At 39.1% G+C, this 20,609-nt stretch overlaps 1 protein-coding gene across 4 annotated transcripts in view; it reads left to right on the top strand.

The window, feature by feature from the left end:
- LOC148657308 (E3 ubiquitin-protein ligase HECW1-like) overlaps positions 1-20,609 on the top strand; it is a 119,535-nt gene that overhangs the window by 68,615 nt on the left and 30,311 nt on the right. For 3 of the 4 annotated variants that reach the window (XM_088643388.1, XM_088643386.1, XM_088643387.1), the window contains 5 exons: positions 2,485-2,627; positions 5,611-5,711; positions 6,612-7,976; positions 10,791-10,892; positions 19,394-19,544. In XM_088643388.1, coding sequence (XP_088499514.1) covers positions 2,485-2,627; positions 5,611-5,711; positions 6,612-7,976; positions 10,791-10,892; positions 19,394-19,544 — 1,862 coding nt within the window. The remainder of the gene's footprint in view (positions 1-2,484; positions 2,628-5,610; positions 5,712-6,611; positions 7,977-10,790; positions 10,893-19,393; positions 19,545-20,609) is intronic. The other variant, XM_088643389.1, reaches the window with a different exon arrangement.

Raw genomic sequence — 20,609 nt, 5'->3', positions numbered from 1 at the left:
ATTATTATTATTATTATTATTATTATTATTATTATTATATCCAGGGGCTCAGTGTGTAAACTCACTTACAGAACCCTGAGCCCATCCAGGTCCAAGTATTTATAATGAAGAGCACCTGGAACGGGTGTTGGCGTATATGAACTCTAGGTGCTCCTAGTCTCCAGATGATTAATATCTGCGTAAGGTGACAGTTTGATGATGTTGTCACCAGCTGCAATGACACAGCTCGCTTTCCCTGCTAGCAAGCATCTGGGATGTGCTTGACAAATGAATGCTTTGTCATTCCTCTTTATTCTTTACCATGATTTGACTTTTGCCATGCTTGTCTAATTGTCTCCCAATTGTCTACCAACCAGTATAGGCTGGTTAAGGAGAATAACAATAGCAAGTCCCGACTGTTACAAGTCATCAGAAAGAGTGGAAAGTAGAGCACCTAGAGGGAAGCCAGTCAGATGGGGGAAAACATACAAACTCCAAACCAATAGCACCCCAGCAATTGAACCCAGTGCCCAAGCACTGAAGGGGGGTAGCAATTCAAACCACTGTGCCACTGTGCTGCCCTTGGATAGAATTGTCAAGTTGAACAAATAATAATACATCTCTTATTACATCCTATTAAAGGCATTTACTGATTTCAATTAACATTTCCCTGGACGATGGTAGACTTTTATTGGATACTTTGGCTTGATATTTTCAAAGCACCTGGTATGCTCAGAGACGAATGCTTAATCATCGAATATCAGATTGCTTAATTAAACAAAGATCTGTGTGATTTGTTTAGAGGAAGCAATTTAAAAGAGACAAGCTTATCTGCTGCTCATTTCCAGTACTCAGTGAGTTTGTGTTCTGGCTGGATAGTATTTGCTTACCAGTCATCATGCAGCTTTATCTGCCTCAGTGATTTTTTCTGATAGTTAATAAATTCAGTTAAAATGTCTGATTTACTGCACTGACATACTGATTGTTGCAAAATTAATAAAAATGTCAAGCCTACACATATTCAGAAAAGTGTAAATAATATCTGAATGTCGTGTATAGTATTATCCTTCAAAGCATTAACTGTCTGTGTGGTACCAGAATGTTTTGGATCAGTCAAAATAATGTGGAAATATACTGTAGTATTACATTTTTTTCGTGTAAACTCTGGCTTTTAAAATTTCCAGGTGTTTGAATTTTGATAATGCAGAACATAACGTAATAAAACCACTTGCATTTCTTAACATATTTATTTCCTGTCAGGAGCTGTGAAATAAAATATATTTGTAGTCTTGTAATTGTAGTTAAGAACAGATCTTAGAAGCTAAGCAAGTTTGGGCCTGGGATGGGAGAACTCCGTAGAAAACCTGGTGGCTGTTTTAAGTAGTGTTGGAGGGCCGGTACAGTATATACAATAGTACTTTTCCCTCTGGACATCTGAAAACCAATGCCACCATATACTGTAGGTTTGGAAATATTGTGCAGCAAAAGGTTTTGTCTTCTCAGGCATACAAATATTTTCTGAAAACTAAATGGTAAAAAACATCTTTGTCTAGCATGTTTAGAAAATTACACTATTTAATTAAAATACACTACTTAATTATAACATGTTTTTCATGTGGTGTGTTTTAGTGCATCAGTATATACATTACACAGTATATCCATATGATATTTGCTGAAGTGTTTTGGATGGTACAGTAGAGTTGCTACAGTAATTTTGTTTTTGTACAAGGTCTTCTCTTTAAATTTCATTGTTGTGTACTGCATTTCACATTAAAACTATTGATTTATCATCCATATTTTAGTAGATATTTAGTACAGTGGACTAAACTATTTCATTGAGTAGTTCTTGTGGTTATAAAGTTAACTAGGGGACAAACTAAGACTTATTGTGAGTTCTAGATGTGCTAATCTGTATATACAGGAGCCGGTGAGAAGTCTTAAGTACTGTACCTTTGGCATTGGTGCTGCAGCTGCTGTCTGCAGGCTCGGTCTAGAAGACTAAAACAATTCTTCAAACAGCAGAAAAGAGACAATGATTTGTCATATTTTTTAGACATTAATTTAATCATTAACTAGGTGTCAGTTCTATAGAGAATGTGCATAAAGTATCCTTTCTCTTCACATGTTTAAATGGAAAATGAAATGAAAGAAATAACTGTTTTTTTAACGACTTCTGAGTTACAAAAATAACACTTGGGCCAAAGTGCTAATATTTGTAAGAAATGTGTAGAAGTATTATCAAAAGACTTGACAGTTCAGAAATTTGCTTTTTTAATATGCTGCACCAGTGTTCTGTGTATATAAATATGAAGTTAATGAAGCAATATTCACTTCTGACAGAAGAGGTTGAATAAAAATAACACCTGTAGTTTATATACAGTATATAATGCACATACAGTATATACTCTCCATACACAGTGTGTGTACATGAACCAGACCAGATTGTGAGGAGGCAGTAAAGTGTAACAACAGCTCCGTTTTCTCTTTTTCCTTTTCCTTCTTTAGCAATTCAACTTTGTTTCACTGCCCACGGACGTGCTGGAGATAGAGGTGAAGGATAAGTTTGCTAAGAGCAGACCAATCATCAAGCGCTTCCTGGGAAAACTGTCCATGCCAGTACAGAGGCTCCTGGAAAGACATGCAATAGGGTATGTCCGTTACACCTTGGACAAACGCAGAGAACTATTGTAACCCTCCCATATCGTGCATATTTTCCCTTGTGCAAATTTTCAATTGTGAATTTTCACAGCTTTCCAATGCTAATGTCATACAGTACCTCTAGTTCATTCTGCCCTTGCTTTTATTTGAAGAGTTTGTAAGGCTTTGAACTTGGTGGTTTAAATCCAGGGTGGAGCACAGCTGTTGTATTCTTGAGAATGGTACTTTACTTATGTTTGCTGGTTAAATTGGTACCAGTAAAAGTTTCTTTTAATTATAGCATCAGCCAAATAAATTAGTAATTAGTACTACAGTATGTAGTAATTAGTATAATTAGTAGCCAAATACCTTAATGATAAATCACCTTACTGTTCCATGCTTTCACCGTGCTTTGATCTCTTTTACTTTGATGTTTTTGTGGTTACAATAAAGGTTAGAATTGCATTATTATATCAAAGACTGAATATTAATAATGACTGAACAAAAATTTTTAGACACATTTTTGTCTTTACAGAATTGAATTAATTACACTAAAACTATGCATGGGCATCAAACATTTCAAAATAAAATTAATTTTAATGATTAAATCAGTATTAAGCACAAGAACTCCTTTTTTAAAATGGCATGCCGTGGTGACTCCATAATCAAATCCAATCATCGCTTGAAGTCAGACCACTTCCCTCACTGTTGTACTAATGATGACACTGACCTTTCCAGCTATCGCATACAGCTTGAACTAATGATGTGTTTGAGTTCTCAAAAGGACATCTTCCTTTATGTTCCATATTGTCATATTTGCAGTTTGTATAATGTATGTTTTTTTTTCATTATCTACATTTTCTCAGGTTTATCATGAAATATAATGCTGGTTTCCAGGGTCGTGGGGGAGCTGGAGCCTATACCAGCAAGCAACGGGCTTAAGCCAGAATAAACAATGGACGACAAACCAGTCCATCACAGGGCAGACAGACACAGGCACACACACACATTCACACCAGGGACAATTTCCCTAGAAGACAGTTAACCTACCAGTATGTTTTTAGACTGTGGGAGGAAACCGGAGAACCTAAAGAATCCCCATGCAAAAAGGGGAAGGACATACAAACTCAGCACTGTTCGCATCCTAGGTCCAGTGGCTAAGGATCTGCTCCTGTGGCTGGAAGGTTGCTGGTTCAAATCCCATGGCCAACAGAGGAGTCCTACTCCGTTGGGCCCCTGAGCAAGGCCCTTAACCCCAACTGTTCCAGGGGCGCTGTATAAATGGCTGACTCTGCACTCTGACCCCAAGCTTTTCTCCCTGTCTGTGTCTCATTGAGAGCAAGCTGGGGTATGCGAAAAGACAAATACCTAATGCACGAAATTGTATATGGCTAATAAAGTGATCTTATAAATAGTATTCCATTAATCTATGACTTATCATGCATTACTTTTGTACAGTATATTGAATTCTATTCACATTTGTACATGTTATTATTATATTAATTTTTAAAGGATTAAATCTCCAGGTTATGTTTGCCATTGATCAGTGAAACATGGATCATGGGAACATAACCCCCTATTTCAAATGCATGCAAATATAATACAACTGAAGTTTTACCACCCACAGGGGTTTTTCAGGACCATAATCCCGCAGTTGGCAAGAGGAACCAGGACAGGCAAATTACAGAGCAACCAGTTTGATTGAAAAAAAACTTGTATTATTATTTGAATGTACATTGATGCAGACTGCATGTTACTGTTCTAACTCATGGTGAAAAAGCAAGTCTTAGCACAGGGCAAGGTGGTGAAACACCAGAACACAGCACCTATATATATGGTAAGCTGTTAATCTAAACTGATAAACTGCCAAAACCATGTACAGATTTGGACAGCTTTCATAGTCCATCAGATCATGGATAAAGCGTGTAGTCTGAAAGCAGCATCCTCAGAAAATCACACCCATTATATCTACATGAGATGTAGAAGATAATCCGTGATGACGGTAGCTGTTCCCTCTTGACTGCTGATGCATTTTCTTATTGCTGTACTGTAAGTGTATGGAAGAATGGCCATTATCTGATCTCTTAAAATCTCTTAGGCTTTGTATTCCTCACTAGAACTGGCTATATCTTAAACTCTTAGACTTGCATACATTTTTGCAAAAGAAAACATATAAAGAGAACTGCATCCAAATTGTACTAATTTGTTTTTGCATTTGATGTTCCTAGATGATATCAGAGTGCCATCAAATCAATTAACAGGTTTTACCATATTGTTTTGGCACTGGCTTTACCAAATGTATAAGAACAGTTTTTCGGGCCCTTAAATATAAAAAATACGGTTTCCTCTACATTTCCATTCTATATTTCTATTGACACTGCAGGTTGCAAATAACTTATGGATTTAATTTCTACAGTACTTTTTTTATTTTACTGGGGTTAAACTAGACTCAAGGAAAACACATTTCTGACAGGTGGACTTTTTTATTGTGACAGTGGAAGTGATTCTTGTCGACAGGTCAGATCTAAACTTTTAGAACTGGCACATTCGATGCCTATCTCATTACACATTAAATGTATATCAAGCAATTTGAGATAACTGCAGTATCAACACCAGATTCTGAGATAAAGCTATAAAGAAACTGACAACAGAAATGCATTATTCAAATATAATTATACAGTCTATATTATATCGGCCCTAATGCTATTTTTTCTTTCCCTATATATCCAGAGGCTTAGTGATGTTTACTGTTCAGACTGCCTATACTTTATATTGTAAAACCAGGCTCTGTATGAAATTCTTTATCCCAAAAGACAAATATCAGTGCTTAATTCTGCATGCCTATTGCTGATAATTTACCACTTATATAGGTCTTCAAAACAGCAGAATGAAAAAAACATTTTTATTGAAAGAAAGGAGATTTTTTTACCAGCAGGTTCTCCTGCAGCACCACTGATTGGACAGAATTTCTGAGGTGGCTCTTTTTCTCTGCAGTGACAGGGTTGTGAGCTACACACTGGGCAGGAGGTTGCCGACAGACCATGTAAGTGGACAGCTGCAGTTCAGATTTGAGATAACATCGTCCATTCATCAAGGTACGTCTGATCCTCGGCTCTTCTCATCTGATGGTCCTGTCAGTCTCAATGGTATCTTCTAATGGAAATGACTAAACTAAACTATGACTTGTTCCTCTCTCTCTTTTATTCTCTCACTTTTAATTTTGTCAAAGAGACATGCACCATATTGAGAAACGTTTGGGAAAAAATGTTGCTAGTCTTTGACACCCAAAAGTGAAAAATCTTCCACTGAAGTGGAAAATACCGATGGCAAATACAACCTTAGGAGACAATTCCTAATAGATTTCAGATAAGAATCCCCATATGATGATGTCATCATTCCTAATAATTCATCCCAATCCCCTTATATCAGGAATGGTGAAAAAAATACTGAAATCTTTCTAATTTATTTGGTGCTCTTTTAGAAGATAAGATATCTTCTATCTTTTATACTTTAATAAGCTTTTTGTACTAATATGAGATGTACACTTACTGGAAACAATTTTGTACCAAATACAATTTTGAAACTCGCAATGAGCAGGAAATCATTTTAAATAAAATGCTGTTATGTAGTGACTTATTGCACTTGTGCCCCATCAGTATGCCTAAATGGCTCGTACTGAAATGATGAAGCATTCTAAAACCATATTAGACTTGCATATCTAATGCCTGCCAGTGTAGTATTTCACTTAGATGGGCTTGTGGTACTTTTTCATGGCGATTCTGGAACATACAGTAGGAGGCAAAGAATAAACTTAAATGTATAGGTGATGTAGGGAGAAATAAAAATTGCACTTGTGTTAAAATATTTAACCATAAAAAAATCTCTACTCATTATCTCTTGCGTGACAAGTCAATATTTTCAGTGACTCACTGCAGTGAGATCTCAGTGCTTGGCTGTGAGGAGCAGTCAACCAATAATTTTCCTTCTCCTGACAGATGATGAAGAAGTCTCCATTAGCACTGAGCCAGAGTCTGCTGTTGCCCAGGAAGATCAAGCAGAGGACTTGGTTACAGATTCTTGCTGTGAACCTCAGACTGACGATAACTTGAACATGGAGCCCAACGACCCAGAGCAGATAAACCAGAGTGACAGAGCCTCTCTTGGCGCTGGCTCCTGCAGTCCTGTAGCTGGGACATCGATGACTGAGATCAGCCAGCTGGCTGTAAGTGAATCCCAGCCGGAAGGAGAGACTCAGAGCCCTGCTGAGGAGATGACTGTGCCAGAAGACAAGGAACCAAATGGAATGCAGTTGCCAGCAAGCCCACAGCCAGAGACAGAAACCCCACCACCATGTGCTGGTGCCCAGGTGGAAGATGCAAGAAATGAAGCCAGTACACAGGGAGAGGAGGCAGAGAAGGCTCCTTCAGACACTCCGGCTGAAGCAGTGGAGACAGGTGGTGAGGCAGCTGCAGAGGATAAGTCCATTCTGGAGCCAGGCAGAGACGCAGAGGATCAGCAACAACAGCAGCAACAGGAGGAGGAGGAGGAGGCTGAGGGGTGTTCCCTGAGGATGAGGACAGCCACAAAACGCAAAAACAGGCCCTGTTCGCTTCCAGTCTCTGAGCTGGAGACAGTCATCGCATCAGCCTGCGGGGAACCTGAAACTCCCCGCACCCACTACATTCGCATCCATCACTTGCTTCACAGCCTGCCCTCAGCCCAGATGAGTGATGAAGCTGAAGAGGACGCCAGCACCCTGGACTCGGAGGAACTGACGTTGAAACCTGTGGAAGACAAGGATGCAACAGAAGACAGCTCCTCTGAGACACAGTCCCACAGCATTACCATGGACACAGACAGCTGTGGCAGGAGGACTTTGCCCCGCAGCCTCTCAATCGAGCGTCTCTCAGACTTGAACCAGCTGCTGGAGAGTGAGCAGCCCCATCTGGAGAGCGAAAGCGAGTCCAGCCAGAGGCTGCCGGGGGAGAACGACTGTGACTTGTGTGACACCTCCTGCTACAGCACCTCCTGCTACAGCACCTCTTGCTACAGCACCTCCTGTTACAGCAACTCGGGCTACGAGGGGGGCAACCGCTTTTCTAGTCACACCCGCTTCTCCTCTTTGGACAGTCCCCGCATCTCCGAGAGCACCGTCTTCTCCTCGCAAGAAGAAGAGGAGGAGGAGAACAGCGCCTTTGAATCGGTGCCTGATTCCGTCCAGAGCCCCGAGACCAATGAGAGAGAGCCTGGAGACGGCACTGCCCAGTGGGAGGAGGAGCCAGCAGCGCAGGAGGAAAGCCCCCAGAGCAACACGGAGAGCGGGGAGTCCCCTGTGCCAGGTCCCAGCAGCAGAGGCCAAGGTGAGCAGCCCGCACCCCTGACTGGCTTCTGTAACTTTTCACACGGACAATGCACACGTGCTCTCACACGCAGCAGAATTCCCCCTGGAATCAGTATGTGATGCTTTTACTGTACATGCAAGCTAATTTTCTTTAGAAAGCTCCATCACTTCTGTCTCTTTCTGTTTTAGCAGCTCTTTCTTGTGCTTCCAAAGTTGTGTTGCATTATCCAAATATGTTTTTTTTTCCTCAGATTTCCCAGGATTAAACAAATTCGAATTCCTTTGTGTTTATGGAATTGCGTTATCTTGTTTGCTTTGGCCGGGGATTTATTTCCCACAATGTTAATTATGTTTCTATAAAATATATTTCAATGTAAATACCACGCACAGAACTGTTGGGATGATGGGGCTTATTGAGAAATCCTATTATTTTACTATTCAGTTATGATGGTGGTGTTTCCGAAACCCCACAAAGCAGGGTTATTGATCTGAAACCTGCAGTGTATTTTGATGATTTGAACTTACTGATCATTTTGGCAGTCAATGTCGGTACACCACCTTGGTCTGGTTAGTGTAGCAGGTTTTTTTTAAAGGTTTTTAAATGTTATAAAATAACCCATTTTGCAGTCTCGTCTCATTATTTGGGTTATTTTATAAACCTGCCTTGATATCAAAACAGCAATATTAACCTTAGGTGCGATTGTTGACAAACGAAGTACAAATAACCTGGAGCAGCATAACATTCAGTGATTTACAGTATATACTGTATATCAAAGAGAATTATGAATGACACCCAAAACTGTTGGTGGTACGTATGGAAATGGAACTTATTTTCAAAGTATTGTAAAACACAGCTACTGTTTATACAGTTCCAATTTTAAGATGAAATATATTTTGACTTACTGAAAGTGGAAAACCCAAACATTTTTGATCAATCTGATAAGGTGGTGGTGTTTTTTTTCTCATGAATAGTGACATGATATTTACTTTTTCCACAAATAATTCTAATAATGGTAATTTCTTACATGTTCTCTAGGACACTCATTGCACAGGGTTTACAGTTATTGCCCACAGTCAGACTGTGTTCACTGAGTGAACTGTATTCAGTGTATTCACACTGAGCTATTCAGTTATCCCTACTCAGGCATAGTTGCTTCCTCAATCACATACTGTATCTATAAAAAATGGTAGGAACATGCCTTTGAATGTACAGTAAAAGGCTAGAAAGAAAATAAAACTACATAAAAACTCTCAAGTTTAAAAAAAAGAAAGAACAGCAACTGAAGGTTCAGTCAGTCTGCATGATAACTTTTAATCCCCTTATTCATGCCATGTGTTTGCAATAACCCAGTCTTGAGGCAATAGGGTTCAGTATCTTAGGCTGACCACCATTCATAATCTCATATCTCATCTGCTTATCTTTTTACCTGTCCTAAAAACATGACACCCAGTGTCACAATAGTCACTAGGGACTTGTGGAAGAGGTGATCGGACCCTAAGCGGTGCCGAGAGAAATAGATGTCCAGAAATCCAAAGGGCGAAAAACGGAATGCGAGGTCGGGTAGACAGGCTAGGTCGGGTTCCAGTAGTCAGGTCGGTACGGTATCCAAATCCAAAATCTGCTAGAGAGAGAAACAAAGGCGTGACTGGGGACGGAGCAGGGTTGGGTATCCAGTAGTCAGGTCAGAAAGGTATCCAAATCCGAGAGCCGCGAGACAGAGATGAAGACGTTGCTGAAGGTTAAACAGGGTCGGTATCCAGAGATCAGTACGTGCACAAGAGAAAGGCTAAGTCGATCTCAACAGTGAGCGAGGACAGAGAGGAGTGAGCGGGTTTAAATGGGGAAAAGGGCAAGCGCAGTGCAAATGGCTAACTAGGGCACAGGTGTTGACCCCGAGAGGTGCACGTGGGAGTGCGGTTCGTGACACCCAGGAGAGGGGCCACAGTCAGGCAGGTTTTCTCAGTCTCTTTGAATCACCTACTGTTTAGGTCCTAAAGAAGAACTCAAATAAACGATTCATTGGGTTAGTTTTAACTTCTTCCTTATTTTTCTGCCTCCAGTTTAACATGACATAAGGATCTAAAGAACCTTTACTCACTGTGCTTCTACCACTGGTACCACTACTGGTACCCTGTTCCACTGGTACTGGGCTTCTACCACTTCTTTCTAATCTTCTGCTTCTAGAAAAAAAACAAATCACGGGCAATTTGGTACAAACTCAGAGAATGCACAACAGAAATCACTTTAGCAGACTGGAGACTGTAAACCCACTGTAGTAAAACCTTTTCAACCTCCAGACACAGAAGCATAATCCATTTTTATTCATGACAAGAGAACAGACTTTCTCTTATACAGTATTTAAACAACATACTATATTTCTGGCGCCTTTTTTCCTGTTTATAGAGTGTTGAGGTGCAACCTTTTTGGTTGTAAGCTTGTTAACAGTCCATTGGGGGAAAAAATGATACAATTAACATGAGATGCAATGCAGTTCTAAATCTTTGCAATTTCTGTTGTCAGAATACAAGGGCATAATCTACTTTATGCTTGCTTAGAAGAATAATTCTCTAATTAAGATTGCATTATAACATTTTAATCTTTTTACTCATGCAGCATCCAAACTAGGAATAATCACGTCTTGGTTATTTCATTTCCCCCATGTTTATTTACCATGCCAGCAGTAAAAAAAAAACACTGCATTTGGTTGGACAGGCCAATTCTGAAACTGTGTGTCACTGCGGATTTAATTTAAGGCTAAAAGGAGCCAGTGAACTTCATAGTTTCCCATGCTATCTTGCTTTTCAAATCATTCTGTTTTTCTCGTCTTTGTAGGCAATTGCCCCTTGCCATGCAGTCATCCTCCAGTCAGCCAGCTACCTGCTTTGCGACCTGATCCCCACCATTACCCAACTATCGATGAACCGTTGCCACCAAGTAAGCTTTCCTGTGTCATCCCCATCTGCGTTTAGGATCCATTTCTGTCGTCCGCAGTAGCCATCACACAAGGGCCACGCGTGGCCATTGGTGGAGGGCTGCTGGGTGGTGGACTGTACTGTGTACTGTATGTTCTCTGTTATTGTCTCAGAGGGCTGCTTGCGTGCTCATTCCATCTGGCTTTATTGACCTCTGTCATTCCTACTAGCATCAGGCATTTTCACTGTCCTGAGCTTTGTTTAAATATCCTCCTAAATTGGAGTTTAAGTTAAATCCTCCATGTTTCATACAAGTTAACACTGATTAAGGGTTCTTTTCCAAAAAAGCAGATTTTCTTGCAGTTTTTGCCCTTCTACAATGAGAGGCCTAAATGCAAGTGTCCAGACAGGCAGTGCGTGGTTTTCAACTAGCAATTACAGCAGTAGCTCTGAATCTTCTTTGACATTGATACACTAGAACAATCTTGCTGTCATGTAGGTTAGAGCCAGGCTTCATGAAGAATGATTAACACAATGAGATAACACTATTAAGTCTTTTTTCATCGAGATCTGAATTTACTTAGCAGGACAAGTACGGTAACAGCAGCATTTTTGATCGACTTCTCATGGATCTGAGTATTTGAATGTACATTATGTAGTCATATGAGCATATAAGCAGAAGAGGAACCTTAAGCAGACCTCACTTTGTGTTCAGCCATGCTTGTAGCTTCATGGTTAACCTATTCTTTTAGCAATAAAGTAGGAAAATGGTGATGGACAAAAAGTAATATAAAAAAAACTTTGTGTGGAGTAGGTGTTTTTCATTTTTTTGGAAAAGGAGGTATACAGATATTCTTACCAAGCAGAGTATTTAATCCACCACTAGGAAATAAAACTGTTATTTTATACTAATAATTTCATTCTTTAACTTGACTTTATGAAATAGTTGTGTTTTCTCAAACAGAAAATGCTGTATTTTTGAAAAATTGACACACTTACACACTATAGGCTGTCATTTTGTTTCTGCTGCAAATTAATAAATATTGGGTTAATCTGTTATTAGTATTATTAATAGAATACATACACAATCTCTTGATTCTAATATTCTAATATAACATTTTAAAAAATACATTTTCTTCTGTTGAATAATAGCTCAAAAAGACTAGTAATCTCATTCCACAAAATGAAATTTGCTGCATTATTAATTTTGTGTAAATAAAAAACATACTCTACATAGTTCAATTAGACTATACTTATTTGTTTGATACACGTTTCTTAAATTGAAGATTAGGAATTAAATTGGATGGATATGTGTTTTCGAAAAAAGTCTGTGGTGAAGTACCATAAAACTATTGAATCAATGGTGTGCATCACAATGGTGATGTTTTCAGTAATTCAGCACTGAACACAAGTGTTTTCCTGGTTCTGTAAGACAGTTACCTTGGCTTATCTTTCATATCCCAGTTTTCATGATTACTAGCACAAAAAGGTGTTGTCTGCATTTACAACAACACCATTCAGAGCTTATCATAGTGCAGTACAGGAATGGACTGTGTTGTAGTTAAGTCCTCAGCACCTGTGTGTGTGATGGACACAGAAGTACTCAGCAGTCTTCAAAGATTCTAAAGTGATTGTGTTCAAATCCAGAAATGATTGATGTTGATGTTGTAAATATTGTAAAAAAAAGAATAAAACTGACAACTAGCAAAACAACTTGTCCCACAAACAATACCTGTTCTAGCTCAGAGTTCTAGGATACAGAATCATAATAGCAAATATTAATGTAGAATATAGCCCATATTTGATGGAAGTGATACATCAAGCGAATGTTATGACTGAAAGCTTCAGTGTTCTAATATTGTTAGTTCTACTGTTGTTTTGCAGTGAACAATAATTCTGTTCAGGTTTTGGTTTGGTTTTTCACTATGAAAAACTGGGCATTTATCCAGGGTTCTAAAAACAACAAAGCCAACTGTAACAAACAGTTCTTTCTGGACCCTATGCGGACGACACAATCCGGGGTTGAGTGAGAAACAAGGGAAAAAGCCATGCAGGAATCGGGAATGAATACGGGGGGGGCGTGTCCAAAGTGCGCAGGTGTCCAGGGGGGTGAGTCCGGGGCAAACAATCCAAGGATGAGACGAACGGGAAATCCAAAAGACAGGGCAAAAGTCCAAAAGCCAGGCAATCCATACGAGACAGACGGGTTAAAAACAGGAACCGGGTCGGAACCGGGGGGGGGGGGAACGGAAACAGGAACAGAAACTTAAAAACCTGACAGAGCCAGGCAAATACAGGTCCCGGGCTCGCACGATATGGGAATCAGTGCAGAGCCCCGAACTGAGTGGGTGTCTGGCTTTTAAGGGGGACGGGAAGGAGGCTGGAACAAGGGGCAGGTGCACAAAATTAGGTCCCAAGTGAAAGAGCAGGAGCACCCTTAAGGAGAAGGGACTACAATCGTGACACCAACTCAGTTGTAATTTCCTGCTGGGCATTTGGCAATTACATTTAAAATATCAATACCTCTACTGAGCATGTTATTGCTTTCATACTAAGATAATCATATCCAAATGTATTTTTAATTATGCATTTTGCCTTTGTTTTCTTTGATTTCTGAGGAAATATTTCAGTTTTTTTAAAAACATCAAATAATAAAATCAACAATATTCCATTTCAATATCTATCCCCTCAAATGGCCTTTCCCACCATCAGTAGTAACCCCCTCTGAGTTTCCTACCTTAGGACCCAAAAAATAAGAATGGACAGCTACTGTATGACAAAAGTACCATGCAATAAGAATTTCAGTATCACTCCAAGATGGCAGCATCTATGAGAGGCCTAGTACACTCTCTGAGGAGCCTTTAAGCAGATAATTTGATAATTAGGATTTTTGGAAACCAAAATGTTTAATTTAGCAAATAATGTTAATGGACATTTCTTCATCTATAACAATGCAAATCCAGTTTGATATACTGTAGTTTGTTTCTTAAACAGTATGTTTCATATAGTAACTGCTAAAAAAAACAAGAAGAAAGAAGCATATGGAAGCTAGTCCCTTTTTAAACTTCTAATACAACCTTAACCTCCAGGAGGCACTTTAGTCATGCTGAATGCAGAAAGGTGATGCTGTAAAAAAGAAGCAGGATGTTTGTATTTAAATTGCATATCCCGAAACAGTGTGAAAAAAGCATCACAAAAATATCTGCTGGAGTGTAAACTACTTTATTTCTCCAAAGAGAAGAGAAAGGGAATTTAGGTCATTTTTTCTAGAAAATGTGGCATAATCTGAGCACTTATTCCTTAAAACCACATACTGTAGCAGAAAAGAGAACTGGCAACAGCTCTTGTTGCCAGTTAAAACAAATTCTGAAGGAGTGGCATATTTGAAAGGTAAACTGTATTAGTGTAACCTGAATGCAAACCCATATCTAGAAGTGACCATAGATATTTCCATTTGAGCTCTCAGCATCCAGTGAAAGAAAACAAAATAGTTACCAGACATAAGACATCTTTTAATAAAGTCTGTCTGATTCTGGCAGGCTAATTTGGTCATACAGCTATCCAGACACATTATAGCACGTTAACATATAGCTTGTCATGAGGCATCGGGGCAAATCTAACAGACATTACAAATGTGGGATTTTTGTCTTTTTTCAATGGCGGTATTAACATCTGAAAGTGAACCTTTCAGAATAGCAGCATATAACACTTTAAGCATATGGGAATCTATATCTGGAAGTCTCAAACTGATCTCTTTTATAGGTAAAATAAGTTGAAACCAGCAAAAACACCAAAGAAAAGTCCAAAATTAAAAATATGCTTATTGTTTAAGTATTCACCCTTAAAAGTCAATACATGGTTAATCCCCTATGGCAGAAGTTGCAGGAGTTAGTCTTTTTGGATAAGTACTGTACCAACTTCACACAACAAGATAGTGTAGGATGTACTTTTTCAAGCTCTGTCAATTAGTTTGGGGACACCAATGGTGGACAGCAGTGCTCAAATTTTGCTACAGGTTTCCTGTCGGATTCAAATCAGGACTTTGAGTGAACCACTCAAGGACATTCACTTTCTTCTTGTTATGCTACTCTAGTATAGATTTAGCCTTGTGTTTTGGGTCATCGTTCTTGTGAAAGGTGAATTTTTGTCCCAGTTTTAGGTCTCTAGAAAGCTAGAAAAAAGTTTTTCTCAAAGACTTGTTTGTACTTTGCTCCATCCATTTTTTCTTCAAACCTAACAAGCATTCTTATCCTTACTGATGAGAATCAGCCCAATAACATAATGCTTTGCATTTAGAACAGAAAGTTCCAATTTTGTCTTGTCTGACCAAAAAACCTTTTGGCATATGTTTGCAGTATACTGTATCAGTAAAATGCTTTGTTGCAAATTCCATACAGGAATTGTTTTCAGTAATAAATTCCTCCTTTCCATTCTGCTAGCTTTTTATTATGGACATTGAACTCACTCTGGCTTTTCAGACCAGTTCCTCCTTTGACTGGCAGCTCACTTTGGAAGGGCACTGTGTCACAAGCAGTGTCTACATGCTATTACAGTATATACCTTCAACGTCTTAATGGTGAAAATATTTTTAAGGTAAGATATTTTTACATCCTTACCCTGATCTGTGTCCTTTATTCCTGAGTTGCTATTGAAAGCTCCTTGGATGTCATGGTTGAATCTTTGCTTGAAATTCGCTGCCTGATTACAGAGATGAGCTTATCTACAGTATTCATGAAACACATGAAATCATGAGAACCACTATTGTAGCACACAGACAGAGTTCATTCAACTTACAGTACGTAACAATATGACTTTTTCAAACTATATTTTGATTTGATGTATTTGATTTCAAAATATTTGATTTACAGTGCGTCACTTGTATGTGATATCATGACCTTCTGTCATGTCCCGAGCCAACGTCTTGTGTTCAAACAGGGATACAGGGGCCATGTGTGCAGCTATTTGGAGAAATTCCTTTCCCAATCATATTTAGTGTCCAAACTGTAGAATTTAGAATAATAACAAGTGAAATGCAAAGGTTATCTGTATGGTATATAATAATTATATTGTGTTTTCTTTGTTGCATTAAAGTTAATAGGTGTAGCTGTGTAGGCTGCCATTAAAGTATGAATTTCACATTTAAAGTAATACCACAAAGTACTGTATGTTCTCGTGGCATTGCTTAAAAAAAGTGTTACTCCATCATAAATTTCAAGTCAATCAATTTTTCATTTGCTGTAGTGCTTTTCGCAACATTTTGCTACAGAGAATGTAACAGAATTATACAGTAGATGACAATATTGTACAGCATTAGTTTATCAGGTGGACACAGAGGAGACGAATACAAATACTCCCAAGTGACCCAGGTTTGATGTCACAGACTGTAAGGATGTGTAAGCTTCTCATCAGAACCCAGCACTGGGATCCAAGAGGGATGGGAAGATGGGAATGTGGGTTACAATGACTGGGTAGAAGACAAGGGTTTCATCACAGATGCCATGAGCTCACCTGTTTCCTGCACTGATGTAAACAGATGGTAAGGAACAAGTAAATGTTATTCCATTCACCTGAAGAAGGCTCCACAGCCATGTTGTGTTTCCTTTGGTCTCTTTTCAGCATGGAGTAAACCTTTATTTGTCCTTTGTAGCCTACACATGCTGACACAGCTACCTACTTGAATTTCTTCAACCTATGTAAATAGATAATTAATAACAATAACAATAATAATAATAATAATAATAATAATAATAATAATAATAATAATTGCTTCCACTTATATAGCACTTTTCTGGACACTCCACTCAAAGCGCTTTACAGATAATGGGTACTCCCCTCCACCACCACCATGATGTCTGCCAGCTTGGATGTCTTTGAGCACAGCAGGGCACAATAAGACAGACCAAAGACTAGCTTCTTCCAGTGATTTGTTCACTCCTGACACATCTCTTTTAAGCCATTGGCAGGCTATCTGGGTAAAAACTCAGCACAGATCCTTTAGTTTAGCATCCAGGGCCAGATTGCCTGTTGTCTTTTAAAAGCAGTTACAGTATCTGTCAGTGTTTTGAAGAAGTCTGAAAAATAAACATTGGGGGCTTGTTATGTCCAATATGCAGTGCCACTGGGCCAGATTTGGAAACCACATAGGGACTGCCTTTTGTCAAGAACCCAGCTGGGTCATCGTGCTTACTTTCAAAAAGAGACCCATCCTTCACTGATGTCAATGGCACGACTGTAGGTGCCCAGGAAGTCACAGAAGTTGTTGTTTCTCTGGGAGCTTTCTCTGGGAAAACTATTCAAAATTCTGCCCCTGGTGGCACTGAACTTACTTTATACCACCATTTGAGGAACGCCTGTCACAATAAATCATGCTCAAACTGAACTATACACTGAACCTGCACTCTGAGAGAATGACTTTTCTGGTTGAGTCACTCGGGACTCATTGAAAATGAGATGACACATTTGCTCCTCAGAGGCTGTTTCTTCTAGGGTTTGACTAAAGTTGTGCTCCAATAGCTGATTCCTGTCTTGTGTTAGTAGAAACTCTCTTGTGCTTAGTATGAAAAAGAAATTGTTAAATGGTAAATAAGGCACAGTTTCTTTCCTGACGTATTGAAGGCTCTTTCAGTGTGCAGTTTTTATACATGTCTATTATGTCTGAATCCTACCATTCGTTTCCTAGAACAAATGTTACCTTTTTTATGTGAATGTTACATCAGGCAGTTTGGTGTAAGAAGCTAATGAAGGAGTTTTCATCACTGAATTCTCGAAATGGTTTAACATATTATTAAGATACACCGTAAAAGTTGCCAGTTTTGTGTCAAGGGTGACATTAAGAGTACCTGGTTGGACCCTATGCGACTCTGAGACTGTAGGCGGCTAGTGTCTGGTGTCCAAATCCCACGTGCAAAAGGCCAAAGTCGTAGTCAAGGTAGAAGATCTAGGTCGGGTATAACAAGAGTCAGGTTGAGAGTATCCAAATCCAAAACGAGGAATGAAAATTGATTAATTAGTCTGCAGGTGTGGGTGGTGAGAGTTGCTCATAGGAATGCGGTTTGTGACTTTTTGGGTAAAAGTAATATGCAGCGTTTGTCCATTAGCTGCTGAACCACTGGTAAACAACAAATAATAATGTTGCAGGCGGTATTATAGTACAAGTACTGCTCTGGCCCAACATGAATTTGATCACAGTTCTTGCTTCCAAACAACACAGCCCCACATCCCAGACAACAGGGAATTCCTCTACACCAAACAGCTGGGCGATAGAATTTGACGCGATCCAGTTTAAAGGTGGTGACACAATCCTTTATAGTAGGATCAGTACTGCTAAGGCCTGTTCCTTCCACCAGACCAAACAGCTGCTATTTAGTCTGTTATTTCAGATAGAGGCAGCAGTCTTCAAGCAATCACATCATATATGGTTTTGCAGTCTCTCCAGTAGGGTCCTAGATCCTCCATTTACTGTACCTTGCCCTTTTTTTGCTTTCTATCTTCTCCAAGCTTTACCAGATGGTAAATTGGCTTGGAATTCTCCACCAGTGCAGTAATCATAATCTAGCTTTGCCCCACACCCATCAACTTAAATCAGGACACAGCAAATATGTATCCTGCATTCTCAAAAGCACACAAAAATAACAGTAAAGCAATAGTTCTCCTATTTGTAGCTCTATCCTAGCAAAGTTGAGGGGAAACCAAGTAAAAACTTGCTGATAGTTCCATACAGTTACAATTTATGTCTTCAAGTCTGCGTGTGTACTTGGTATGTCTGTAATTTCCATATGTGCATTGTATGTGGTATAATTTCCTCCATATGTTCTCTATAATTGATTTATTTTTTAAGTCTCAAAAAAGTTACTTTTGAGTGTGGTAACCAGCACTGCAAATTAGTGTCTGTTGCCTTTGGCTAAACACAAACTACAGTATGTCGCTGTCTATGGTAATGAACTCTGCTCAGTATATACTGTAACACATGTGCCCGTTCTTTTTTTCTGCCAGCAAAGAGCTCTCACAGCATCAGGTTATAACACCAGCAATAACAGTAACAGTATCTAACAGTACCTAAGGAACAGGATGGGCAGCAAATCTATTTTCAATGGACTAGTTAGGGTATCGAGCCTCAGAAGCTAATGTTATCATCACCATATTTAACTACCTGAGCTGCCTGGTTCCCACAGATCAGCTTGTGTGGAATCCTCTTTTGCTGCTCAAGACAGGTGATATTTGGGGGTGATGTTTGATCCAGGCTTAATGTTTGACACAGATGTGCAAAATATTGTAAACACATCATTCTTCTATCTCGGACATATCAACAGACTACTTCTTACTGTTGTTTCTGACTGTAGCTGAAGAACTGGTCAACACATTTATCTTGTCTCAGATTGATTACTGCAAGGCGCTACACTGTGGTTCGTAAATATGAAATTCATACAAATTCCTGGAGAAAGCACAAAGGTTTTTTTATTGAAACACTTTTGGATCAGCAGGTTTTATCAAACTCTGTATTTTTTGTTTCTTTTCCTTTTTTAGACTGGGAGGCCAGGATTGACAGTCATGGAAGAGTTTTCTACGTGGACCATATCAACAGGACCACCACCTGGCAGCGGCCAACCACAGCAGCCACTCCAGATGGGATCCAACGTTCAGGCTCTGTGCAGCAGATGGAGCAACTGAACAGGAGGTGAAGGTTAAATCCTGAATGTCCTGCATGGTTTTCAGGGCATAAAACACCACAGGTTAAACACACACTGTAACGATAGAGTCCCTGCTGCTGGCGGATTGGCTTAGCTGGTTTGTTGACCACAACTGATTCTAAGTACTAAGACTTGCATAGTTAACTTAAGCAAGTTAAGTCTTGCTTGTAAAATGTACAGTTTTAGCTGGAAAGACTACACTTTCTTTTAATAGTTACTATGTGGTGCTGGGAGAATCAACTTTGAAAGGAGCTAAAGCTGTTGTAGCAATGTTATAGAACATCTATGATTTGAATGAGATACACCAATTACATCTGCATGGAACAAATGGCATGAAATAGAATTTGTTTTAGTTTGTCTTTTTTTATTAGAATTGCTTTCTGGAGGCACTATAGTGTAGTAAGCAATATTGCAAAGACATAATGTGTTTTTAGGACATGTATATTCATGAACTACTCATGAATAAAATGAGTTCATATTTCCATGTTTGGATCAGAAATCCCAAAACTGGAAACCCAGATTGTCCACTGTGTTTATACAGCTTTATTTTACTGCAGTAGAGTTCAGGACAGAACTTTCTTTGAAGCACTACATGAAATCTCCATTATATTGGAAGAATTGATTAATTCAGGATGAAGTATGCCTCTGTATGTAGTGCTCATGGCACAGATGTGCTGTACTGCCACCCAGAGGATGAAAATAAGAAAAATAATGTTTTTTTAGAGATCAGAGAAAAATATATACTGGATTCTATGAATTAATAAACATGTCAGCCACCAATTGTCTAGAATTAGTTTTTATTTTGCAAGAACTTTGACTTAGTAGGAGTCATGCTTATATTTTGAATTAATTTGGAATTGAACAGTCCAATTTGCCACCGAATTTAGAATCAGCAATTTCCAGCCTTCTCAGCTTACAACCATAAACCAGCTATTATATAGTATGGGAACGGTCAGGACCTTGCACATGAAACAAGCATCTGTTAAAGATATCCTCCATTTGTGACACTGTGAGTACTGCAGTACCAACAGGAGATATACAGTAGCAATAAC

Source organism: Lepisosteus platostomus, chromosome 8 (assembly GCF_059453375.1).
Source record: "Lepisosteus platostomus isolate fLepPlt1 chromosome 8, fLepPlt1.hap1, whole genome shotgun sequence".
In the NCBI taxonomy this organism is placed as follows: Eukaryota; Metazoa; Chordata; class Actinopteri; order Semionotiformes; family Lepisosteidae; genus Lepisosteus; species Lepisosteus platostomus.
This window is presented reverse-complemented; position numbering and strand designations above follow the sequence as displayed.